Below are 27,326 nucleotides of genomic sequence, written 5' to 3'. Positions count from 1 at the left end.
AAGAGGAGTATGTATTCATGATGACAGAGGACACAACAACAGCTTAGTTGTACCCATTTGACGTGAGCATATGAGTTTTCAAAAATGATTTACTATGTTTGCATAGCAATATTAATTACTTTTTAAAGGCTATCCCTCCAAGAATATGTATAGGGTTGACAAAGCTCATCTAGAAACTTCAGCCAAGCTCTGTAGGACTTACTGAAGATTAGCAGTTCTATTAGTCACAGTGTACCAGACTTTTAAATCATGAACTATTTTTTGTGTTTCTAATCCTCGTCAGTGGCAAAATGTCTGTGTGATTTTAGAGATACCACTTCACCTTCCTCGGTAATTCTTATCTAACAACTTCTTGGTGCTCCTGTTATGATGAATTAGCACTTGCCTGTATCATTAATTAAATGCCACAGGGGATAACTGGTATGTTTTAGTAGTTACCACATTCTTGATCCTGCATCTATTATCCACCACATGATGTTCTTTGACATGTGGGTTCATATTCTCAGCTGTGACTGCGGAGCTCTCAACACAGCTAAAGAGGCAATTCTCCAAAGTCCTTTTTCCATTCTCCCAAGAAGAGCTGATGCAAGCCCAGTACGGCTTAGAAGAAGTGAGAATGAACCAGTAACCGTCAAAATAGCCAGGAGTAATGCCTTCCTGCAATACATTCTGTTTATTAAAGGTTTTTTAAAGTTCTGGACCGTCTTGCATTTGTACTTCCCAGGAAAACATGAATAGACATTTTGTACCTGTGTTAAGATGATTGAAACTAAGATAATAGTCTCCATCTATATCTTCTGTCTTGAAGACTTCCTTTCAATGAGGGCCCATTTTCCTCAGAAATTTCCAAGATCTACATCTTACTCCCCCAAAGTCAATATTAAGAGACTTGAACTTCCAAACCTTATACACAAAGTCATTTGCCTGGTTTCAGCAGGGCTGCTTGTAGGATTCAGAATTACTCAAATCGCCGAAGAACTGCAAATGAAGGCACCATATTTTGTAAATATTTGAGGTCTCTAGCTCCAACAGCTTCAGGAATTGCAATGTATTTGAATAGCTAGTTTTGAAATACCTGGCATGTTGCAGCTTCCCTCAGAATGTTTCTGGATGAAATATATGAGGTAAACCTCTAAAATAAAATAAGCAGGAGAAAAAAATAAAAAGAAAAGTAGTTGAGGGAAACGGGAAAGATGCTATGCACCATGAGCTGGTATTCCATTTAAGAGGTGATTTTTCTTATTCTGTTATGTGCCTTTTTTATAGACATTGTAGAGAAGTGTAACTTAGTCAAACATTTCCAGCTCTTACTGGAGTCCAAGTTGTTTGGAAGCATCACTGATTCTTTTGGCTCCTTACCTAGAAAGGTCTTTTTTTTTTTTTTTTTTTTTCCTCCACAGGCACATAGTACAAACATTAAAACAAATTAGAAAAATACCACTTTAAAGGCAAGGTGTTATCTTGACTATTCCCATGAAGATGTTCCTTCCATCTCTTTATCATGAACCTAGAAACCATTTTCATTCTTTCATTCTGGAAAATACAATAAAGTAAACTTGATTTTATGGTCCATTGTTTCCCCTGAAAATGGGAATGTCTGTTCTTTGGAGGCCTATAATCTTGTACTTGGTGTTTCCTGGCTGTTGGCTTTATCTCCTTCAAATTTAACCTTACATTCTTCATCTTTGCTCTGTCCTCTCTTCTGGTTACATTTCCCATCATCTCACCGTGACCCTTCATGGTATGGATAATGCTATCAGATTCATCTGACAACTCAAGAGCTTCTTGCCAACACATTTCTGTGCCTACATTATAAATGAAATTTCTCTAAACAAATCTCCAGCAGGATTGAACTACATCCTTTGCTTTAAATTCAGCTTTGTCTTTATGCTTGCACAGTTATGCTTAAATGGTCATTGATGCCCTGATGGGAAAGGTTACCAAGTGATATATCATCTAATTATAATGTGAATGAAACACCCTCAGTTTCTGAAGACAAAGAAGACAAGTGAATTAGTGAGAAATTAGTTGTTCATAGTTTCCCTCACAAATGCTGGTCAAAAACCTGTTCTAATATAGCTTGCTTTTTATAGCTTAAAGATGAACCTTCCATTGGCTTCAACAGAGCTATAAGGATTTACCTCTGTTAACATGGCCTAGCTATTTAGGATTTTTTGGCAATTTATTTTTTTTTAGAATGCAAAGTATGCTTTTCTCTGAACTTCTTACAAATATTTAGAACTGTTTGGAGAGAGAGGCTGGTGCATGACTTCTTCTGATAAGGAAATATGACTGTCAAATACCATTGGAGAAAGATGGGGGAACACAACCATCAGCTGCAGTCTCCATCCTTATTTTTTGCCTGGTGTGCCAGGTCCGCCCTGTGCTGCACTGGTATCTCCTCCATGTGGCTGTGTGCAGACAGCCCTTCTCATATGTCCTCTTTGCTCCACCTCTACTTCAGGTTTTCACCCAGCCCAACAGCACAAGGGTTTGGGGATGGCTACAGATGGAGTGAAAGGGAGATAGCAGTAGAGATGAGGCTTCATGTTGTCTCAGGTCATCTAGAATAAAGTCACAGACTGTTTTGGACATTAACAAGAGAAATCAACAGGCAATTTGCTGAGAATCTACTTCTCTGTATTTTCTACGTTAGCTGATATATAACCTTTTTTCTTCAGGTAAAAATAGGGACATAGTGCTTTGAGATAAGTCTTCCAGATACCTCATCAACACTTTTTTATTAAGCACTCTTTAACAAAAGAACAGTCTCTTCAGCAAATTTGGGACTCTTTCCAAAACAACTCATATAATCATTACAAATGTGCTTGAGCGGCGAAAAATAGAATTATGCACACATCTTGATTTGTATCTGGCTACAATATTTTCCAACAAATTTTTCATTCCTTCTCACTGATTCAGTGTGCCGCAAAGTACGATACACTATGGAAAATACAGTCTGAGAGTTCAGATTTGCCTGACCCAGAGCCGCAGAGAAAAATTTAAATGGTGAGAAATAAATTTGTTCATGCAATTTTTGTAATTTGTAATAACTTCAGCATTAGCAGTACCACAAAGTAGGATGTTCTGAGTTTAACATAAGGGATAAATTAAACCAGTGAGGTTGTAACATTTTATAACTATCTGAAAATCTAATCCAGTATGTTAACAGTGACAATGTGAAGTTGCTCCACACTCAGGTTAAAGATTTAGTAGTATTTTCCCAACATAAGCATTGTTTTTCATAAAATAACTTTAAACGTTTAGCTTAAAAAAATCAAGCATTTCAGCATGTCAACATTACTTCAGTCTAGTACTGTGAATACTATCTAGTATGGTGTTCAAAACATTTCTGTGGATTGCAGGGTAACTGATAAAAGTCATGACTAAAATGTAAATTAATACATTAGAAACATTCATATTTTGTAGCTCAACCATCCCCTCCCATATAAATTAAAACATTTAAAGAAAATACATGTACACTGTCTTATGAAAATAAGCACAGCTTTTTTGCTTAGTTCCTGAAGCCTTCAAAAAAAGCATTTACTTAAAAGGGTGCATTAATTATAGGAAGGGACAGAGCAACAGCTGGAGTTCACTTAAAGCAAAGCACAAGGAAAACTTCAAAGACATTTTGCATGACTTCAAGCTCCCATTTAGTTTACATGTTCACTCTCTGGAAGTATCTGCCTCCCTTCTTTGGTTATATTAGGGGCTTAAAGAGCTTATACTTGCAATGTATGTAATCACATTAGAAGCCTTCCAATAGATAGTATGGTCCAGTTCTTTATGCTATTTCCTTAATTCAGCTAAAATGACTGCATTTGTCTCTTGAAGTGCTTCAGAGAGACAAAGTCCTATAAATACTCTGAGCCCATTAACAATAATAATCATGTTGGTTGAAAGGATAGCTCCTTTAATAATGCCTAAAGTAAAAATAAGTAGATATTCTTCCACAGTTACCACATCAATGTAGGCAACATTAGGAGGTGTACTGAGGGCTGTAGCAAGTTTGACCCCTTATATTTCAGTGCTTTCATCATGACTGATAAGTATTTTCATATTTCTTTTTCTTTAGAAAATCTAGTTTGTGCTTCTAGAGCCAAATGTCTCTTAATTTTACATTTTGCATCCCCTGTGTGTTTCACTTGGCTTGCTTCTTTGTTTGTTGAATGATTTAGGCCTCATCTGAGTTCTCAGACCTGTACATTTCCTGTAGTTTTAACTGTATCCAGTTGTTTTGTAAATAATAAGTCTATCTAAGTGTGAGTTGTTGACAAAGGCTTATCAATTTTATTGTGACAGAAGATCCTGGACTAGTCTACACACTGCCCTGCACCTGCTAACCTCCTTATTTGTAGTTGCACATGCATGCATGCATAGTGGCCTGACATACTCCAGTGGGCCTGAGATGATGCGATCTTCCTTGGAGTAGTTACACAGCTGTTGGTTACCTTAGAAGTGACACTGCCAGGGCAGTAGGAAGCAAAAGAGAAATACAGCTTTCTCACAGCCTTTTGTGAGAGTTTCCTCACTGCCATAGACAGCTGTCTGAAGAGGAACGATGAGAATGTAACAAAGAATATTGGCCTTGGTGCAGTATCCTAGTATCCATAGGATCTAATGAAATTGTGCTCCCCCCTTTCATTTTCATTCATGCAATTCTGCTTCATCTTTCCTTACTACTTGGGGTAATACACTAGGTAGATGCTAGCACCCAGCTGCAGAATGAAATGTGTCTGCCTTATCCTTACCATACAACTTAACAAAGCACTTCATGCCAAGGACTGGTATTTTATAGTAGTATATTCAGGGTGATCATAGTTCTTGATTTCAAATGCTGTCTATGTCAAATCTGAAGGATTTGTCTTGGATTTTGGGGTGGTCATCTATCTAGCAATCACTATGGACGACTGTCAGACAGATGGAATTTCTGCAGCCATCTACTCAACATGAGTAGATAAACCAGATATATATAGTGCATGAGCATTGAGCCCAACACTCCTGGAGGTCCTGATCAGCATTAAGGTGTATGTACAGTGAACTGTCAGATTCACTGGGTTCACTGTTCAGACAGAAAACATTTGTACTATACATGCATAATAGATCAAATATTTTCTGGTAGCATGAGATTTACTAAAACTACAGTACATGGCCCATGTGCATATGTTTCTTCCTGGAAAACTTTGGTCTGCCCTAGATATGTGGATTTGTTTCATATAAAATTAATTGGATTTAAGCAAACACCAAACGAACAGAAGAATTTGTCACCTTTAACAACAGAAATGTGTTGGAAATTTTTACGATGTTGAAACTGGCTGCACACAACCACAACTTTTGCCTGCTGTAGGCCATGTCTAGATGTTTATTATCTTGTCCATACCCATTGAAACTCATATCTACCATATTCTGCCAGGATCTGCTAAGTCTTAAGAATTCAAAACTAGTGTATTATGCTGACTCTTAATCTATAAGAAAAGAATTCTTTTCCAATTCACTTGGGGGAAAAAAAAAAGGGGGTAACAGAACATACTCTTGTTAGCATTAATCATTTGGGAATCCCTTCTGCCCTTTAGAAACAGCCTTGTTAGGACAATGAAGACAAAATACAGTCGCTTTCAGATTTTGACAGACACATTGAAACTATGTAGTGCACATAGCTCTCAGTTGCATCAGGCCAGCACTTAAATGATGTGATTGCCAGTGTAGAGGGGAGGTCTGGGTCATGTCCCCAAAGGTCATCATTGCCAGCAGGCAATACCTAGAAAGTATACTCCCGCACTCCCCTAGCTCAAAGGGTCTGATTGTGAGAGCCCCCACACTGACACGCACAAACAGAGAGAGATTCTTCTGCAATCTCCATGCTCAGCCGCAGAGCAGTCACAATGTGACCCTTGTAGATGGGGGACTTCCGTGCCACTTATGAAAGAGTTGCGAAAGAGAGCTGAAGAAGCCAAGGTGAAATGCATTTTTAAATGCTGGCAGGTAACACTGGTGTTCGGACTTTATAGATGAATGTCCTGACTCCTGCTACTGCCTCGAAGGTGAGTAATGAATAAATAAATTAAATTCTTTTAAGTATTGCAAGTCCTTTAAATCTTGTAAGTTTTTTCTCTATTATGCCTTTAAGTCTTAATGCTAGTTAAAGAAGTCCCTTTGGTCAAAAAAAAAAAAAAAATGCTTGTGGAGACAGAAGAGGATCTTTAAAAATAAAATGAATAGTTAACAGAAGTATATTTTGCAGAATGTTTTGTAGAATACAAAGACATGCCAAGTACTGAATTCATGTGTTTCCAAGTCTAGCTGATATAGTAATGTGATAACTCTTTGTAATAATTGTATATTTTCAAACCCAGCTTTGTAACAAAGCAATTAGTTAATATGATTTTGGAGTTTTGTTAGGCAACAGGATGAAAAGATTATTACTGAAATTAAGTTGTATTTTACTTCTCACTCACTCTGTTGCAAGAGAGGCTCAGTGACACTTCAGTAAAATCAATGAGCATAATAGGTTACGTACATGTATTTGCTATGCTAGCTGTTAGAGAAAGAAACGTGAAACTTAAGGGTCCAACTTTCCTAATATCTGCAAGATAATCAGAAAAAGAAGTATGCAGATGGAGTTGGGGGGATATTGTCTGAGATAGACTCCTCTCTGTAATTAAATGCCACTGAGCACAAAGAGAAGGAAGCAAGCAGAGAGTAAACAGCACTGGATCTGGGTCGCAGGAAGGAACCAGAAGACGAGAGATTTGGGGGAAGAGTGCTGCCTAAAAACAAGTCAAGAACTGTGAACAAAGATACCATTTCCTCCTTTGCCTACAGCTTGTACATGTTAAAAAAATAATAAATAAATAATAAATAATAAAGGAAATATTAGTATGATTGCTTCATAAAAAATCAGAACAGACAAAAATGTTCATAACAAAAAGGAAGAAATGTTTTTTTTTCTTTCTCAATGCAAGGTAACATCCCTTTTTTATATTTGGGAAAAGCTGAGCAGAAATAGAGTAATTATTTTTGTCAGAAGTTGGTGAATTGTCATGATAAACTGAAAAACAGAAAGACTGGGGACAGACAACTGCACAGTACTCTGGCACTGTTGTGTTATGAAAGTGCTACTGACTTCACTGGGCTGACTAGCTACACTGATAGAATGATTGCAATATGAATAGGTAGATCTTGGTGCTAAAATGACCGGGACAATTTGCTTTCTTCACCTTCCCTACTCCTGTAAATTCGTCTAATTATGGTGAAGTGGGTTCAGAACCTGCTGAATGGAGTGAAACACAATGACCCACAAGAGTTAGATGTCCTGTCTTTGTGTAAACAAGGATTAAATACTGGTTTTAACTACAAGGTGTCTCTATTGCTTCTCATCTATTTTATGGATTCTTTACCACACATTACTTAATTAAACTGAAAACACAAGCCTAGCTTTATCATTAGTCAGCCTGGGATTAGTCAGCAATCATTAGGTGTCACTGAACCAGCTCTTCATGCGGTTTGACTAACCTTCGCTTTGGGGATAGGATAAGAATTGCTCATTGGATTTGACATGACTATCCCAAAATCAATGTGTGCTGTGAGACCCTGAGCAGCTCACTTCTATGTGATATACAGAACATAAAATATAAGTTCAGTGGGCCTGCTTTGCTATTGCATTTCATCAGCACTGCAAACACACCACCACTGCAAACCTGGAGTCACATGCTGTTGAATCAGCTTCCTTGTGCCCAATGGAAATACCCAGGTTTGCAAAAAACTTTCCATGAAAAGCCCTCTACACGATAGCATCATGTTTCTCCTTACTTGCACTCTTTAACTCTTTTTTTTCTGTGACCAATGCCCAGCAATAGAGTTTTTTTGATAACATTGGCCATTGTGGTATACTTTTGCCTCCTTTCTTTTTCAAGTATTTGTGTTTGTGTGTTGTTTTTGGTTTTGTTTTTTCTTCTATTTGCATCCTGAAAACAGTGTCAGCTCATTCAGTGGAGTCACTATAGTTTTGTTTCATGTTTTAAGATTCATCCTTTTCTCCTAGCATTTTCCATCTAGGAAGGCAGGATCTGAGATCCCACTTGTATTGAATTTTAGTGAGCCTTCCAGATTAGCTCACCACTGCATCTGTGTGTGAGGGAGCAAATGAAATGGAGCATGAACTTCGTGACTGCTACTTGTCTAACAAGACCGGTGTTCAAACTTTCTGTAAAAACAACGCTTGGCTTAGTAAAATATATATATATATCTTATATATATATATATATATATTAACCTTGTAAACTTCTATACAGACACTGAGGAAAAGGACAAATAAGTCAGAAAGCCTTGAAGGTGAGAAAGCTAATGGAAGCATAGGTTTTCTGCTGCCAGAGTTCCCAGGTGACAGGCAACCTGGGCTTTTTGAGCTGTTTCTGAGACAGGCTTGCTGAGTCAGTGCTCATTGTGTCCTTCAAGAATGAATTAAAAGCCATGAAGAATATGCTTTGCTTCCTTAGTAGGATATTTTTTTTTCCTGAAACTGTTTTTAGCAGCTCTGGTTGGAGGAAGTGCAGACAACTGCTATTATCACATTAAAGAAAGACCACTTCCTCCAGGACAGAAACTCCAGGTATATGGGTCAAAATGGCAGCTGGAGATCTTTTCAAACAAGTCAGTTTTTAATAGGAAGATTCTGAATAATTGGACGTTTGTACCAGACCAGCTGAAAGCAAGGTTCAGTTGTTTACCAATAAGGATAAAGCATCTCTGCCTGATCTTCCTTGTTACAAGAATTTTACACAGTGTGATTTTATCTGTACTGAGATAACAAGTCTCAGATATGAGGTTCTCAGGAGACTTTGTTCAGCTGATTTTCCAAATAAGCTCCATACTTTTAATATTGTTGTAAATGCATTTTGATTACCCAGTAACCTTAGACGTATTTGGTAATGCTGGTTGTCACAGCAGTTGTTGCCACGTTACATGGTCTGTTTTTCATTTAGCTTTTTGGTATGGTAATATTACAAAATAACATACTCACTGTGGGGAGAAAAGAAACAACCCGCAAAGCCTCTTTCATCCTAATATGGAGAAATAAAAAGCATTGGTTGAGTTAGCTGAAGTGCTGATGGAGTCAAAGCCCAGGGATCAGTCTGGTGTGGTGCCCGAGGAGCACAAGGGTCATGGTCAAGACTCACACTGGGAGGGCAGGAAATGTTTAAATTCCCTGACCATGACTAAATGATGGGAGGCAGCAATGCTGCAAGGGAAAAAGCCCTCTTCTCATCCCAGCATGCCTTTGACTCCCGCATGGTGAGAGCGTTTCTTCCTCTGAGTGCTGCTGCAGGAGCTCTGGGCTGCACTATACAGCAGATGGGTGGACTTGTTTTAACAAAGGTTTAGACCAACACTAATATCGGTTACCCAGTGGGCAGCAGCCTGGGGTTTTCAGGCAGAGCCCTGGGCTAAAAAGGAAGCTGAGGAGGGACAGGCTGTAGTGGGAGGTTAGCACCCACCACCAGCCCCACACCAGCCCTTGCTGTAGGCTCTCTGCTTGTACAGCGCAGGGTGGAAAGGGGCCCCAAATGTCTCTGGAGTGCCAGGAAGCTTTGCCTTTTTCCTTATTTGTGTTCGCTATCACCTCTTAAACAAAGGAGCACAGCTTTTCGTAGCAGTAAGTGATTGGCTGTTTCCCTGTCCTGGCCACTTCCCGGCTGAAGGCACGGAGTTTTCCTGGCTGCTTCTCAGGGGTTCGGCTTCTCCTAGCTAAGACCTCTGCTTAGGGACACTTGGCACAGTATTAACTCATAATATCTGAGTGCTGCAAAGCTTGCAATTTTGTTTCCTTGCTGGTGGTGATGCAAGGAAGGCAGAAAAGCAAACCCAGAAAACAGAGGTCCCACAGCCTCCATCAGCTAACTCCAGCAGTTAGGGTTTATCAGGTACCGTGGTCACATGAGGCTTCGCAAACAAACAGCTGAAAATCTCATGTCTCCCCAGCGGGAGAGCTCCTCAGAAAGCACGCCAATAGCTTTAACCACATTTGTGTCGCAAATTCTTCTCGCATTTGGTGACTGGGGCTTGTCCTAATTAAAACAACAAGAGTTTCAGTAATGTGTTTAAAAACAGGCAGTCATTTGCTGTTTGTGAGAAAGAAAAAAAAAAAAAAGAAAAAAAAAAAAAAAAAAAAGAAAGAAAAGAAGCACTGAAGACGGCACCTCTTTTTCTGGGGGATATTCATCTCCATATCACAACACCACATTTTCTTCTGCTGAAGTATTGCCACTTGTCTGAAAGCTTTGCCTGTCTGCAGCTGGCTAGCAGCACGTGGGCAGGTTTGGCAACCGAATTGTCTGCATTGCACCCCCCTGTGTTTGGAAAGAGGCAAGGGCCTGAGCTTTGCTTTCATCAAGCACTGATAACATCAGAGAAGACAGATTTGTTGTGCTCCATTGTATCCACCACAGCTTCCCAACCTTGGGCTCAGACCTAAGGCATAGAGAATTGCCTCGGACCACCCAGATGATGGGAGGAGGCTCCAGGAGCCTCAGAGAAGCAGGCAGCCCTTCACTGAGTGGGGGGATGCAGCAGCAACATTGCAAACATGGAAAAGCCTGTCCAGTTGGCTTCATTAAATAACACAATGTTTGTACATCCATTATGAATCTTTGGACAAGAGAGGAAACACTGAAAAGGAAGTGTCTTTTTTTTTTTTTTTTTTTTAATGGAGTAAAAGTGATGTCTGTGGTTTTAAACAAAAGGCTGTTGGCAGGATGATGCCGTAAAGGAAAGGAAGAGAAAGGGAAACAGTATTTGAATTAATTCAGATAAGTGAAGGCCAGAAGAGCTTATGACATAATTTTCCATTAATTTCTGTAGTCTAGCTCTCTGCCCTAATTATGTTACCTTCTGACTCCTTTGTACAAATACTGGTTGCTATTACTGTTTACTGTAATTACTGTAATCACGCTTACAAAAGCTGCTTATAGTATTGCTGTTTTAATAGTGTGAAAGAACTAAGTTAGACAAGACTCTTGTGGTGGGTATTTCATAAAATTTTCTATGAAGTTGTGTAACTATCTTCAGCTGTAAGAATTTACAACAGGAAAAGACAAAAACAAAGGGACAAGGATCTAACTTCTTGGTTTACTAAAAATCCTAAAACAATTTAAAGAAAGAAATCCTTGTTTTGAATCATAACTGGAAATTTGATTTTTAGTGAATCAATTTTCTTTAAAGCTGTGATCGAAACCTTCCAATTGGCCTGAAACATGCTGTTTTATTTCAAAAACAAATTTTGTTAAGAATTAATTTATTTTAATTTCATATAAGAAAATAATGGGTTATTTTAATTAGGACTTTCAAACAAAAATTGTAATTATTCTTCTGAATTAAAGTATTTCATGCTATGGCTGTTTTTTTTCTTCATAATATGCACAGTTACTGGAGTCAAGATAAGCGTGTACAGTATTTCAGTGTTCCCAAGTATTTCACTTGTCCCCAAAGAAGTGTTCACTGAAGAATTACAGCAAGTAAGCAAAAAAGGAAGGGAAAGAAAGAAAAACTGAAACACAAAGTTAAAATATTTTCTCATTGCTTCATTAGATGTGTAGCAGTGTTAGGAAAAGAAATTGAATATCCTGAGTTTCCCTCTAGGGTGTAACCCACTAAAAGTCATTAAAAGATAAATTGTTAGATGCAAAACAAATTTCAAGTCATAACTATGATGAGCAACAGATATCATGAAGACCACCAGAACTGTACATATTGCCTCCAACATCTTGTTCCCTGCTTTCTTGGTACAACCATATTTGAAGCCCTAGTTGCATGTTTTGTCTACATGCTAGAAAAAAAAAAAAAGGAGTATATTTATTTTTCATCAATCTCTCTTTTCAGAAAATCTCTTCCTCGCTGCCGAAGAATTAACAGGATGCTTTCCAACGAGTCCACACCTCCTCCCGCGTTCAGTCGCTCCAATTCTCAGGCCTCCATGGACAGCACCTCCATGGAAGACTTCTGGTGTGAAGTGGAGAGCATCAAGGAGAGCAGTGAAGATGGACCTGAAGAAGCAACGCTCTTGGAGTTCAAACCTGCTGATGGTAAGCACATGAACACCACTTCTTCCTCACACCTTGGCTTTGCCTTGTCTGATTAGTGACGCCCTGATTTCCTTCCCACCCAGTATGAGCAAGGTTAAAATAAAGACTAGTTTGAGCCAGAAAAAAAGAAGCAATAAATGAAAACTTTATCTCTATCATTAAAAAATCTAAACGAAAGGCTAAAAAGGGAGCAAAAAGTTCATTTAGTATATTGGAATTTTCCAGTTTCTGGCTTTTGGTAGGATATAAAGCAGAAGTTATGAAAGTCTTGAAGCAATTTTTAGTTAGATATAGTTAGATAGTTAGTGGTGCTATCAGAAATTTGATAACTGCCTGTTTCTCTGAGATTGCCCAATTTAGATGTAATTCAAGGAGAGATTAGAGATGAGTTTGAATACACAGATGCCTACATTGTTCAGCCTCTTCAGTCATTAAAATTCATTGATCACTTATACAAATTATGCTGAAGGTATTATTACTTCATTCTGTTCCCTTAACATTTTCACCTCTCCTTTTTTTATAATGTATTTGGAATAACACATAATAATTTACATTAACTTTTGTTATGCAGCTATGTGTTAGATGATTTGATAACATCTGGAACAGCAGTCCTCAATTTCTTTCCAGTTACAACCCCACTTACAAATGCATTATATTGTGCAACACAAAATACCAGCTCCTACTATAGGATGAAACTAGATTTCTTCTGGGGTCATGACCCACAGATTGCTACAGCCCTTTTGTGGTCATGGCCACGAGCCTGGGAATAACTGATCTAAGGATAGATTTTGAAAGAATAGTGTATTCTTTCCATGCAATTAGTAACATGAGTGACGGTGTATTTTCTTACCTTTACATGCAATAGGATGTCATTCATTCTGCTACCAGGAAAAAGGTTGAAAAGAGGGAAAGGGTGCTACTTTACTCAGCAACTAAATGTGTAATCATTCATGATAAACACCCTACACAGAGGTATCTAGCTGCAACTATATATTGTTCCCATGGGGAATACCTCCAACTCACTAGTTCCAGGTAGAGCTCTCTTGGGAGCGAAAGTAGAAGACCTCTGTTTACCAGAAGTTGCAGTCTGCTATGAGGGCCATGATCTCTCAGCTTAAATCTAAACTGCACTTCTTTGTGTTGGTCTGTGGTCTCATAAAAAGATAGATCAAGGTGTAACATTGAAACTTTATGGTTATTGTTATGGTAACTCAGAAAAGCAATCTGCCTCAATCAGTTTGACCTTGTTGGGGAAATGTGCCCTTCAGGCTAGGAAGGCTAACAGTCCTCTTGGGTACACACGGCAAAAGTATTGCCAGCAGATCAAGAGAGGTGATCCTTCTGCTCTACTCAGTGCTGGTGAGGCCACACCTGGAGTGCTGGGCTGGCCAGCACAAGAGAGACCTAGACATACTGGAAAGAGTCAAATGGAGGGTTACAAAGATGATGTAGGGACTGGTGCACCTCTCCTATGAGGAGAGGCTGATAGAGTTGGGACTGTTCAGCCTGGAGAAGAGGAGGCTCAGGAGGGGTTCTTACCAACATGCCTAAATACCTGAAGGGAAGGTGCAAAGAAGATGGAGCCAAGCTCTTTTCAGTGGTGTTCAGTGTCAGTACAGAAGGCAGTGGGCACAGACTGGAGCACAGGACTTTCCCTCTGAGCACCAGGCAGCACTGCTGTGCTGTGCATGTGGACAAGCACTGGCACAGACTGCCCAGAGAGGTTATGAGGTTATGATCCTTGGAGATCTTCACAAGCTGCCTGGGCATGGTCCTGGACACCCTGATGAGGAGGTGGTTGAAGCAGGTGATCTCCAGAGGTTCCCTTTCCACTTCAGCCATTCTGTAAGAACTCCTGTCTAATCATGCTCTGTAGCTTGGAAACCCCAGAAAGCTGAGATTGTGAACCTCATGGTAACTCCTTTATGCAACTGTCAACGTGAACTGACTGTGACTTGTCCCCAGTGTTAGGGGAAGGTCACTGTGAACTACATCTGTGAACTACTAGTCCAGTTAAATTAGCAGGACAAGGCAATACAGGCACCCATTTTCCCAGTTCTCACAAGCTTCTGTGTTGCTCTCATCACTGCTGAACTAACTCTTCACAACCATGCAAATTGTACTACAGTCCCGTGTTATCCTTTGTCTGATTATGCCTCATTAAATTATATTGATTTTTTCCTCTCTGTCATAAATTAAAAATGAGACCACATAGTAAACTACAATACATCTCCACACTTCATTTACCTTCATTCTGTTGTTTTAAACACATATATATTACATACACCCACACACAACAAGGGAGTGCTTGTACTACTTATTAACTTCAGTATAATATTCAGTCTGAGATTATAAATCTTGGAAATAATCATGAGTTCTATTAAACTACTAGTAGAATAATACTTCTTGCCAAGGATCAAAACACTGGAAATCGATTTTGAAGTCCTCAGGATAAAATTAAAACAAACACTTGTCACCCTGTTGAGATTTCTTTGAGAGGAAGAGGTGCAGAATCCTTAGGAAGGAACCAACAGTGTGGCAGCAGCCAGGTACGAATGATATTGTCAAAGCCATAGTGCTGCTTTTTGCCAGACAACATGTACAATGGGAAAATATTAGAGCACTTATTCTATAGACATGTGTAACTAAGGGCAAGAAAAGTAGAATAACATAATAAATGACACAAGGGATGAGAATGCAGGGGAAAAGGAAGTCATGGGGTGCTTAAGATGGCAGTGACATGCAGAACTGATTTTAACACTTAGTGTTGCAAAGCTGAGATGGTGTGAGTCATTTGGGCTTACATCTGAAATTCAAACAAAGTCACACCTCTTTCCTAGCAGTCTCTAAGTGAAGGAAAAAAAAAAAAAAAAAAAAAAAAAAAAGAGAGGGAACTACCAGCCAGAGGGAATCCTCTCTATTATCTGTTTATCTTCTGATGGAACAGACCCAACCAGTGTCAAGACCATGCTGTATAAGTAGCTACCACTGTAAAAATAACGTTTTATAAAATTATGTGATTTTATTAGTCCTTATTTAAATCTATTTTCATATAATTTTGAGGATTTCTAATGCAGGAATTCCTTCCCTGTAATACTTTTACTCCTTTGGTTGTTTTTGTTATTTCTTAGCCTATTGTTTGTGAGCAGTTGGAAAAGGAAATAGGAAAAAGCCAGAGAAAACAAGTCACAGGGGTGGCTGGTAAGCAGGCAGAATTATATGTCTGGTTTACTATTTTTCATAGCATCATGAAAGCCAAGTTTGATTAAAAACTAAATTCTTGGAAAGAATATGTCAGAACAAAAGCCAAAATGAATATAATTAAGAAAATGGAACATGAATGGATGTGGCTAGAACAGCAGCATACAGAAATGAAAAGAAGGCTTGTTAGAAAGACTGAGGATGGCAGAAGTACTATGGTTTGAAAACTGACAGAGGAGGAAAAGGAACAGCCAGTCATCCTGTCTGTAAATATGGAAAGGATCTGAATGGAGACAAGCAGTCACACCTCAGTGTAACACAGAGCTGGGTTTTTAGGAGCAGAATTTTTTTTAGAGCTTTGCAAAGAGACAAGGCAATTAACAATGAAGTCAGTGATGGCACATGTGTAAGTTGTTTTCCCTTGTCCCTGCTGACCAGACCAGTAATTTTCCTTTGTATATCTAACTGCCAAAGTTCTGTAAACTGGTGTCCATCAATCTGTCTGCAATCTGATGATGTCAAGAAGTAATAGAGAAAGAGTGGGAATACCAGCCTGCCGTTAAGACCAGTTCTGTGGGAGGAACAATGAGCGTATTGACTAGTTGTTTTACAGAACAGTCTGCAAATTAGTCCATTTGCTCTTTGATGTGTTTATTTGTAATACCTTTCCTTCAGTCAAAGCTGGAATACAATTACTGTTTTGATTGCCTTGTCTCAAACAGCATATTGCTGAACTAGGATTGTTCACAAGCAGAATAAAAATGAAGGCCCTTAAAATCTCCTGTGTGAAAAGAGATTTAAAAAGACAATGATTGTTTACTTTAGAAAGCAGATAAAAAAAATGTCAATGACAGCAAAATTTGAAATTACAAAATGAGTCAGAGAAGGTAGATTGGAAGTTTCTCCCTGTCCTACAGTGACAGGAAATACTCATTCAACATTACAGCAAACCAAAACCCAAGGAAAGCAAGCAATGTTTCACAGAGCGCATAATCTCACTGTGGAACCAGTTGGGAAGCAGGAATTGAACAGGACTCAATAAGCTATTAGTCACTGATCTGGGTATCAAGAAACCCTGGAGTGTAGAGTGCTAGCCAGCATTTAACTATTAGAAATTGGATGATATCTAGCATGCAAAGTTAGCTATTTCTGCACCTTCCACCCCTGCCTGCCCTCTTTGATATCTACCCCTACTTCCTCATTAGTGGGTGGCTCTGGCTCTTAATCATCTTGTCCAAAACAAGCTATTAGACTATGTGGACATTGAGCTTTTCTCAATGTGTGCTTTCATAAAGTGTGGTTACTAGCTAGCTGGCTGAGGGTTTTTATGCATCTTAAATCTTCTCATCCTTCATTTGGAAAAACATCATTATATTGTATCACTACTTCAGTATTTTTGCTTATTTGAAATGGAATGACAACTTAATTTCCACCTGCCAAATGGTTTCATCTATTATAATGTGGTTTAAGTGATAACTGAGGGGTTTTATGCTCTTGAATGAAGGGTTAGCTTTTAGCAATCTTTCTATGTCAGGCTAGGTACTCTGCTGCCTTCTTCACACGAAAACATTAATTCACAGTTTACAAATACCTCCTCCACTCTTCTCCTAAGTGTCTCCTATGCAGAGACTGACAAAATGAAAGCTGGCAGTATGTTGACAAAAATCAAATTAAATTGCACTTGTGGCCTAAGAACGCTTGGACATGGAATATCCCCAATGTATAGGCTAATGCAGTGATCTTCTGTGCCACCTCCATTCCTTCCTGCCCTCCTCTACCTCCACATCAAGCCTAGCTCATAACTTGCTTTCTTCCTCCACAGAAGGGGAGCTGGAGGCCGAGTGGCTGCAGGATGTAGGTTTATCTACACTGATCTCAGGAGCTGAAGAGGAAGATGGCCAAGCCCTGCTGTCTACTCTAACCCGAACACAAGCTGCTGCTGTACAGAAGAGGTACAACACCTACACACAGACCCTGAGGAAGAAGAACAAGCACACAGTCCGTGATGTGCGAGACATCTTTGGCACCAATGACTCTTCTGTAAGTAGCTGATGCATCCATGGGAATGCTTATGAGCTTAATTTTTACATATTTTGTAAGTAGCTCATGAAGGCTTCTACCAGACAGGAATCCTTTTCTGCTAACGATGTACAGCCAGCCAGTAGCAGTTCCTCACACTAAGTCCAGGCTTTTAATGCTGTATTTGCTAAATTTTGAGAGGAAAGGAAGATACAATAGATGGTGCAGTTTTGTAAATAACCTGTAACATAATGTTGTATCTGTTGCCAGTCTTTCTCCTGCAATCTTCTATCAAGACTAACATTTATTCCCTTATTTTTTGGAAATTGGTGAGTTACTCTTGGCAGATATTCAAATTTTTGCTGGCTTCTGGGGACACTTGCTATTTACTCAGCAGTCTCAGCGGTGAAGTAAAGCTTCTCTAATGAAACAACTGGGGTTCAAATATGCATAAGCAATTAAACACCTGCCAGCACGATTGCAACTGGTACACTAGCAGTTACATTTCACTTACATAGCAAACAAAAATCTATTAACAGTCCATTTGTTTCATGGCTTCAGAAACGAACGCTTCCCCTGGTGGCTTCATCCACTTTTCCCTGAGGATGGCTCTAAAAGCACCAGTTCTCCTCACTTCACATTTTGATTTTGGTGAATGCAGTCAACTGTCTGAATTTAGTCCAAAGCAAAATGCATGATTTTAGATGTGTGACTCTTGATATCTTAAACAGGAATGACCAATAAGCTCACAAGTTCACCTTTAAGAATTAAAGTTTTTGTCATTATAAAACTCTAGGAAACACCTTCTGTGAGAAATTGTTTTATGTTTTTCTATTTGTCCTACCTTCTACTCAAGGCTTGGCACCCTAAAATAATTCAAAAATTAAATAAAATAAATAGCAGCTGCATAATTATTTTAAGATTACAAAAATATAATGGTTGGGGAAATTCTTTTTTTGTCTCCAATTTAAGTACCTGGGTTCTTTAGAACCTCTTGCATATATCCCATAAATATTTCCAGAAGCACCCAGTAGTTTCCTGTGGGCAGACTTTCTTGCATGAGAAATCCTTAGGCATGTTTGCATGAACTTTAAAAAGCTGATGGCACTTCTTATTAGATTGGCACATTTCTCCTGTTTCAAGTGTCTGGAAACCTAAATGCATTTATAATTTTTAATAATGCTAGCAAAGCTTACACTTTCTAATAAATTTAAATCAGCCAAATAAACGTTGTGTCCATTCTCTCAGAGAGACACGCTATTGATGTTTTTTTGACCTGCTTATTTTTCTCCACTGTTTTTCACTTGCTAAAGGAATCAGAAACTTCTAATCCATTGTCCTTCAAATCATTGTTTTACCTCCTTAGAAATTCACCTCACTTACTTGTTTCGCACTTTGAGAACGTGAAAGATAAGGCAGAAGAAGTAATTAAGACTTGTAATTCTTCTTCCCACAGAAATATGCAGTTCTGCAAGGTACTTGCCTAAATCTTAAACACAGATGCACAAACACAGCTGCAGAACCCACCAACACCTCTCTCCAACAGACTACAAAGCAGATTGTATTTCTAACAGCCCGTAAGGTTCCCAACAGCCTTGGACATTTCAATTAACCATTACTCCTATCTCTGCTGCTTATTATGGGATTTAGAAAGCTCATCCTAATTATCAGCTCTTCGGGGATGGACAGGTGCATTTTCAGAATGCAGCAGACCCGCATTTTAGGGGATACTTGTGTCCCAAGCTGAGGTTGATTCTGAGCAGCCCTGCATGAGGCATTCCCAGCTGAACAAGTCCCTCATGCTCTGCTGAGTCTTTGGGCATGCCATTACAACCACTGGTGAACCCTTATAATGAATCGGTTTGGGAAAGTGATCTGGATTTAAAAGAGCACAGACCAAAGAGGAAGAGCAGTAGGGGATAGGGGGGGCAAATCTTTCCAGCACAGCTGCTACGGAGAGGCTGGTGAAAAGATGGCTTAAAGTGACATGCAGGAGGTTCTTTACTCTCCAGTCCTGCTTTTTTTGTTTGTTTGTTTGTTTTGGTGGTGGGAGATAGCAAAGGGGGTAGAAGAAAATGTGTTGCAAATAGCAAAACAGCTCTAATTGCTTCACATAACTCTATAATCCTTCCCATTAGTAGGATGGATTTACACTTTTCTTCCCAACAACCTAAGCATTACAGGAGCCCAGAGGGATGGGGTCACAGGATGGATTACTCTCTTCTGTGGCTAATGATGAGAGAAGAGGTGATTAGCTCACTGGGGTAACCTGAGATGAGATTTACAGGATGACTGAAGCTGTATAAATAGTTGTCATCCGGAGGGTGAGAGAGAGAGAAAAAAAAAAAAACAGGGAGAAGGGGAGTGGAGTGGAAGAGTTTTGCCCTCATTTCTTTTCTCTGTTCTGAAAAAGTCTGTCTGGTGGGCTTTTTGCCTGGTGGCCAGCCTCTATATAGGTAGGTCAACACAGAGGAAAGGGGGCTCAGGCAAGAGTGTTCCCTCAGCAGTCCAAGTGGACTGAAATGAAAGCCACAATTCCTTACTTTTTATTCTGCTGGAAAGGTGCAGTGATTGCAGAGAGTAAAATCCATCATCTGTGGTACCTTGCCCCCTACAAGAGTACCTCAGTGGAGCACCTTGCCCCAGCTGAAGTGCTTCTGCTCTGTTTCAGGCAGTCTTGCACTCAACAGGCTCAACTGACAGCCACAGTACAAGGATTTAAATTGGGTGGTTTATTAATCACAGTGGCCTGATTTTTCCTATTGCTGGTACCCTGCTGTTTCCATCAGAAACTATCAGCTCTGCTAGTGCTCAAAGCCTAGAAAAATCAGCAGCAGAATACAAATGGGGAAAAAAAAATAAATTGATTTTATTATTGGAGGGAGGAAGTGAAGCAACATGCTCATTAACAGCCCATCCCTGTATGTTGTGATCAACTAAAACTCCTCAAGAGTTCTCAGAGCATTATACTTCAGCAATGCACAAGAAAATCTTATCTTAATTAAAGAAGAATCACTAACTAACCCAGAGCTATTTGCATGAAAAGACAATCATGATGACAGCACTTGGAAATATGAATTAAACCAAAGGACTGGCAAGCTGTACCCTGACTAGAGCTATAAGACTACCTCTTTTGCGTTCATTTTCCTTAGCTAGAGGGCTGACAACAGGATTTGGTTGCTTTGGTGCTCCAATTAATTGTTTTTACATCTTCTACAATGAGGGTAACCACTAAAGAACTATCTATCTCATCTCCATCTTCTTCTTGCTGTTCTAGTTTCCTCTTCCCATTGGAAATTCCTGTGTACATTATGCTAGTAAACACTGGGCTCATTTTTAGTATCCGATCATGAGAATTGTCTAATGAATCACTTTCAGTTAGAAATCAGGATATATGAAGTCTTGCCTTGACAGGAGCCCCAGCCAAAGGAATAAATCTGTCCCAATTTAATTAAGAACACAATTTGACTGTTGGCCTTTTGCATTCATTAAGATATGAGTTGCAAAGCATTTTAATCTTCATTTTTACTAAAGAAACAACATGGAACTTCCAAATTAATGCAATATAAAGGTTTTACTCCCATACTCCCAGCCCACCCTCTCTTTGCATCATATTATCCTAAGCTTTTTTTTTAAAAAAAATAAAAAAATAAAAAAAAAATAAAACTCCTGTTGATTTCATCTAGAAGAGAGTTCCACAAAAGACACAAAGGTTTTTCTTATACATGTAGTTCCCCCGTGAAGGCTGGGAAATGAAAGCAAGAATGTGATGCTTTTAGTTACCCTGATATTGTACATGGCTCATGACATCCATCTGCCACAAGCTCAAGCAGCCTCCAGGCTCTTGCAAGCACTGCTGGGTGGGAAACAGAGCTGTGCTCTCAGTTCCCCTCTTCCAGCTCCCCTGTGCTTAGCAGAAGCCGCTTGCTTCAGCGTCTTCATTATTGATTTCACCTGGATATCAAGGCTGCAAGGATTTTTTCTTTAATAAACTTGACTCACTGTAAATCTATTCTGAATACCGTTTGTAGGGTCAGACATTCTGCACAGTGAAAGTGAGCCAGTTGCTAATCATAGAACCATAGAATATTTACCTTTAATTCCTCTATCTGGATCTCAAGCAGATTTTAAGCAATGTTTGATTTTCCAAAATTGTAGATGCAAGTTTAACCAACCCTTCCACTCCCATACTCCCACCTGAAACGCTCTTACTTTTTATGTCTTAAAAATGTTTGTAAATATGTTATGGGATTTGTGCTAACAGCTTCCTACAGTTCTCCATTAAAATATATAAATATATAAATAAATAAATAAATAAATAAGTCAGTGGTTTGTACAGTCTGCTGGCAAAGGAAGTCTATGTGACTCAAATCCTGTTTGCTGTCAAGTTTGTAGCCCATTAAATGGACTCTCTCAGGAGAGATCTTATTCATGTTACATTTGACTTCATTACCCAAATAGCTCAGAGGATAAAACTGAATAAAACAACTGCAGTGTTATTTCAGGTTTCCAACTGGAAGAGCTGCCTGCCTCTTAAACATCTGACACATTTTTATCAGGGGAAGACAACAAATACTGCCCTGAGGCATCACTGCTTGTTGATAAACTGCCAATTTAACAATTCAGAGAGCAATTTGAAGAGCTGTTGCTGGAGGCTCATTGGGGCTCTCAGCTGCATGTTCAGCAAGCTGGGGGCTGCTCCTTAAGGCTCAGGGGGGTGAGGCAGCAGATTGGTGGGCTCCAAGCAGGATAATAAAGGACAGCCAAAAAGAATACAAGGCTGGCTGAGGGCATTGTAGTCATTTTCACTGAGTACAATTCAGAGCATTTTTAAATTACAGCCTTTTTTCATCCCCAAATGTGCAGGTGAGCTGCAATACCATCCACACACACACACATGCACACTCAGATTAGTTTTTATCAGTCCCCAAATTGCTGAGCATAAGGGCAAAACCCAGTAGCCAGAGAGGTGATTCTGCCTGGAAGTCACCCACTATGCTCAGAGCCCTTTCCCCCACTTTCACACAGCACAGAATGATTTATGGAGCAGAAAGAAATGAAGTTGATTATAAAAAATGATCATTTTTTTTCCAAAAACTGTATTTTCAGTTCTCTGCTAAAGTGTTATTATATAGCCTATTGGAGGACATCCATCAATTAACAATTCGCAAGTGCCCAAATATCCTGAAAGGTAGCGAATAGCCTGGTGTCTGCCAGGTGCTTGGGATGTTCAGCATGTGTCAGAGAGTCCCCAAAAAGATTTGTGACCAAAGTGATTAAAAGCAGGATGGATTACAATTTGACAAGGACCTTTCACTTAGTACAATTACGTACAGCAATTTATTTAGCTAATTTCAGTCATTATACAGGGCAGGACTCATTAGCTACAGTGAGCTGCAATATCACTGACCTCAACATGATCCAAATCTGTGCAGCCTGGGGAAGATTAATTCTCAGGCTCAGCTATGAAAAATGTACTCTGGCAAATCACAACAGGTTGTTTAAACTTGGCAAAGGATGTAAGCTGAGAATGATTTGCTGTTGCTTAACTGTAGCAGTTTCTGTCCATAGAAGTTGACTTTCACTGTAGTCTGATCATTTTTCCTTGCCTATCAGCCCACATTTGAGACAGTTCCAGTGTCACCAGTTCCTTCTAATGGTATCCAGCTTCCTGGGCAGAAGCCAGTTTGGAAATCAGTTAGCTGTGAGTATGCCAACGTGTAACCAGTGTTCACTTCCTCCTAGAAAAATGGTAGACAGAAAGATCCTTTTGTGGTTCTGAGGTTAGTCCCCTCTTTTGTGGTGGGGCTGTGCTACATATATTTTCTTAATATCATTGTCAGCTTATTGTCATGTAGGACCCAAAGTTTCCCATTCAAGATGTTTTTTTAAAGACACAGACTGATGTCTCTGAGGCATCGATGTCTAAAATGTACTGAATATTGCAAGGCTTGGAATGTGAAAGTAACCTCCAAAGGGTATGGAGCAGAAGTTGCCAAAAATATGTCTCTCAGCAGTATATTTTCTCGTGGCAAATCATAAAAAGAAGGATGCATATGTCCTCCATATTTCTTTTCCAGTACTGCAGAAATTGTAATGTTATAAATTTATTGTCTTTCTGGTTCTCCCCTATTATTCTGCTATACTAATGGTGTCGGTTTGGACACCCATTAAACATTTTGCCCTGGCAGTTATTGGCAGTGCTAATGAAAAGGATAGCTCTGCTCTACTCGGTGTCCAGATAGCTGTCAGTAGCCTTCCAGGGAATGTCCATCTTTTATTTTGAAAGCTCTTTCCATCACTACTGTTCAGGGCTTACCTAAAGGGTTATTAAGAAGTATTATTTTATTATTAATATAATTATATTAACTTTCACATATATGGAGTGTCTAAACTAGTCACTTAGATGCTTAACTTTGGATATAGTGCCACAGACGTTTTCCTTGGTTGCAAAAGCTGTTCATTTCACTGTTCTACTGATACCTGTGCCCCTCAAGCAGTTGTATTAGAACAGATTTAGTAGCAAATGGCCAGGGCCACCACAGTGAGTCTGTGATACCAGATCTAAGGATGGAAAGAGAGATGGAAAGCATCTTAAAATTCTTTGGCCATTGGGTAATATCTGAGGCCAAAGTTCAGAAGCCAAGCTTACCTTTTTCATACCAGAATTTCAAAACAAATGTTGCTACAACATATGTTGGAAAAAAAATATCTGTAAATGAAATGATTCAAAAATCATGGGGCATACAAATGCTTATAAAATATATAATACTTTTTAATTCACCTTCTGATTTCCATGGGTTTTGAATGCATTTGGGTCACATTAGTAAACTCATCTCTGCAGTCCTGGGGGCTGAAATTTTATATCACTTTCAGTGGAAACTGTGATCTTGTTCCAATTGCACGAGTCTAGGAGCTGGACTTTAATGGAAAATGTAAAATTGTCCGGAAATGTGAGAGATCAGTCATGAAAGTTGGCAACACTGGAACTCATGTATATTATCACACTTTGGACTCCATGACAATAGGGTTTTTCTGTACTTGACTGTACTGATCTCAAAAATTTTCCTTTGATATCCACTAATTTCAGGAGGCAACCGAATTTCAGAGTTGTACAGTAAGTCATTTCATAGTATCTATCAGAAATTACAGTAAAAGTAGTGTTTTTGCAAACTAAGATTGTACATTGAGTCCTGTTTTGGTGCTACGCACCTAGACTAGCAACTGTGAGAAATGTGAGTGCATATGTGTGTGAGCATACAAAATGTATGCGCAATGTGTATAAAATATATGCACAATGTCCTTTGATTGTAAATAAATCAAGACTGACGTGAAAATGTGTCAACATTTTTCTATCTGATATTTTTTTTTTCTCAATTGCTCATCACACAAGTGCCAACACTGTTTGCTAGCCTGGATAGACAAGGACAGAGTACAAAAACTTGATAATTTGTGATAAACAGGAAGTTCCAACTTGACTATCTTTCTCACGAAAAGCAACAAGTTAAATAATCTAAAATGAAAATAAGGGTTTTATTTCTAAGGGGTTATTTCCTCCAGTCAAAACAGGAACATGCTGTGTTTTACACTGAAATTCCTCTTTGAAGCACTTCCTTTATTACTTTCTCAAGATTTTTGTCATCTTGGTTCAATTTTTTAATGTCCTGAATGCAAGCATACATTTGGTGTTCATATGCAGTATCCCTTATTTTCAGCTAATAGCTGTCTAGACTGTGGACTAGATAAAGGCAGCCCGTCCGTAACAGAAGAGCTCTCCTATGAGGTCTCTTTCTCAGAATCCATTACAGTCCTTCCAAAAACCCAAGAGTGGACGAAAAACCAGAGGTTCAGAAAGGAAGACTCTGCTTTGCCTGTAAGTTTGTTCTCTATATATTTCCTCAATGTTTGTGGCTGTTGTTTTCTTTTTGTTTTGGTTTAGTTTTGTGTATTATTTTTTTTACCCATTAATTTCCTGCTTTATATGCCCAACACATTGGAGGCTGTTAAGGTGCATTAGCTGTTCTTTGCTATGTGTTCTTCATGGCGAATCCGCATGAGTTCTTTATGCATTCTTCCATGCTTGCCTACAGTTTATGACCGATTCCCAGAGAGGTACCAAAGATAAACTGGATATTCAAGCCTGATTTTCAGATGTACCCATCACAAATGAATATATGTAACTCAATCCACAAATATTGTATTACCTGCACATTTTTCACATTGAAATGAAATTGTTACTGGCACTAATACCAGCAATCATTTTCATTATTGGTCTGCTTTCCTACTTTATTCCCCCACAGATTATCTGCCTTTGTTAATGCATAGATTTAAAATTGCTCCACAGATGAAGGAGGGGAAAGCAAGCCTTAGTCCTGCAGCAGTGCTGATTGCCTCCAATCAATATTCTATGCAATTACACTATGGGAGACACTGCATGAATGGCTAAAGGAAAGTTAACCATATCGTGTATCATCCAACAAGACCTACAGTGAGCAGTCATGCCATTTTCTGGAATTATTCCTTGTATTCAGTAGATAGCTTTCTATTTCCATCAGCCTTCACAGCTTCCATTACTAACAACTGGAACTTTAGGCTCATGCTCCAGATATCAACTCTTTACTGAGATGTCTGAAATAGCTGTAAATTATTTGTAAGCATTTCCTGAATGTTATGGCATCCTGAGGTCCTGAACTAATCCGAAATTGTTGCTATCCACACAGACATTGAATTGTCTGAGAATTATCCATTTGTCTATCTCAGGCACCAACAAGGAAGCAGAACTTTAGATGCAGAATTAAGCTTCCTTGTTGAAAAGAGGGATAAGATACCAAATTGATTGCAACTGTTATGAAATCCCTGTGTTTTGTTTTTTGTTTGTTTTGTTTTGTTTTTGTTTTTCTGTGGTATGGTTAACTTGGCATCCTGTGGAGAATAAGGTTATCTCTGCATTCGTCATGACTCTCACAAACCAAGAGTTCCTCCTTGCTCCTTGTAATAGCAAACCTCAGACCCCAGCCTTTGCTACTACACACACACACAAATTATTCTCTGCAAGCGCTCTGACACTAACTTTCCAGTTGATAGATCAGGGAAACTGGTGACAAACAGGGAAGAGAATAACCACTTTGATTATTTTGGACCCATGGATGCATAATTGATTAGTTTTAGAAAAGGCCAGTTTTGTGCTTGAGGTGAACTATCCTGCATGCAGGGCAGCTTTCTGTGTGCTTGGAAGTTTACACAAGAAATATTTCAGGTCATCGGAGGCAGAGATACTCTAACTGTAATTGTAACCATAATTGTAGCTGTTGGTGTTGGCATTTTTCTTAGCTCATGTGTTGCCACTCATGGTATTTGTTTTTTCCCATAATGGCTCAGACTGTAATGGGACCCAGCAAAAAATCACCTCTTGGTCTGTTATGCAGATCAGTCACCCGTGCTCTTAAGGACTGTCCAAACTTCCTCAAGGTGGGCCAAAAAGTGCAAATTGAAGTCTACACATCATACTTTTTCTGGGAGCTTTCTTGCATGCTAGTATAATCAGCATCATGGATGGCATATACTGAGCTACATGTAGAGAAATTATGTCATAAAATACCATGTCCTCTGCAGCTTCCAGAGGAGCCAACTCAACATCACTTGCCCCATAGGGTTACATGCAATTTCGCCAACATGGAAACATAATTAATGTGACTTAGCCAAAGATTTCTTAAAATTAAAGTCAGTAAGCATTTCAGGCCTATCTAAGTAAACCATATAGTAAATCATATAGTAAACCATATATACAGAGAAAACATGTCAAACAATATCAGACATGATTCTTAGTCAAAGTACTAGTTCTTTAGTTTTCAGAATACCACAGCCATCTTTGATGCTACATAGCATGACTCCGCTGTTTGTAAGAAAAATCACTGGAAAATAATGACAGAAGACATGACAAAGAAGCATAGCCCCAAACCTTGTGTTAACGTTGTATCACATTATTGTGACCCTAGAAGTCAACCAGCCAATATGAAAAATCATTGT

The 27,326-nt window shown here is 39.0% G+C and overlaps 1 protein-coding gene across 4 annotated transcripts in view; it reads left to right on the top strand.

Annotated features, from left to right (window-relative positions):
* The window catches only part of ARHGAP28 (Rho GTPase activating protein 28), a 77,105-nt gene that overhangs the window by 29,853 nt on the left and 19,926 nt on the right, over positions 1-27,326 (top strand). For 3 of the 4 annotated variants that reach the window (XM_084508165.1, XM_084508164.1, XM_084508166.1), the window contains 4 exons: positions 11,878-12,080; positions 17,104-17,321; positions 22,917-23,004; positions 25,016-25,173. In XM_084508165.1, the coding sequence (XP_084364291.1) occupies positions 11,912-12,080; positions 17,104-17,321; positions 22,917-23,004; positions 25,016-25,173 (633 nt within the window). In that variant the 5' untranslated portion in view covers positions 11,878-11,911. Of the gene's footprint in view, positions 1-5,985; positions 6,045-11,877; positions 12,081-17,103; positions 17,322-22,916; positions 23,005-25,015; positions 25,174-27,326 lie in introns of all 4 variants that reach the window. The other variant, XM_084508167.1, reaches the window with a different exon arrangement.

The sequence above is a fragment of the Aythya ferina genome (genome assembly GCF_964211825.1).
Source record: "Aythya ferina genome assembly, chromosome: 2".
Lineage (NCBI taxonomy): Eukaryota > Metazoa > Chordata > Aves > Anseriformes > Anatidae > Aythya > Aythya ferina.
This window is presented reverse-complemented; position numbering and strand designations above follow the sequence as displayed.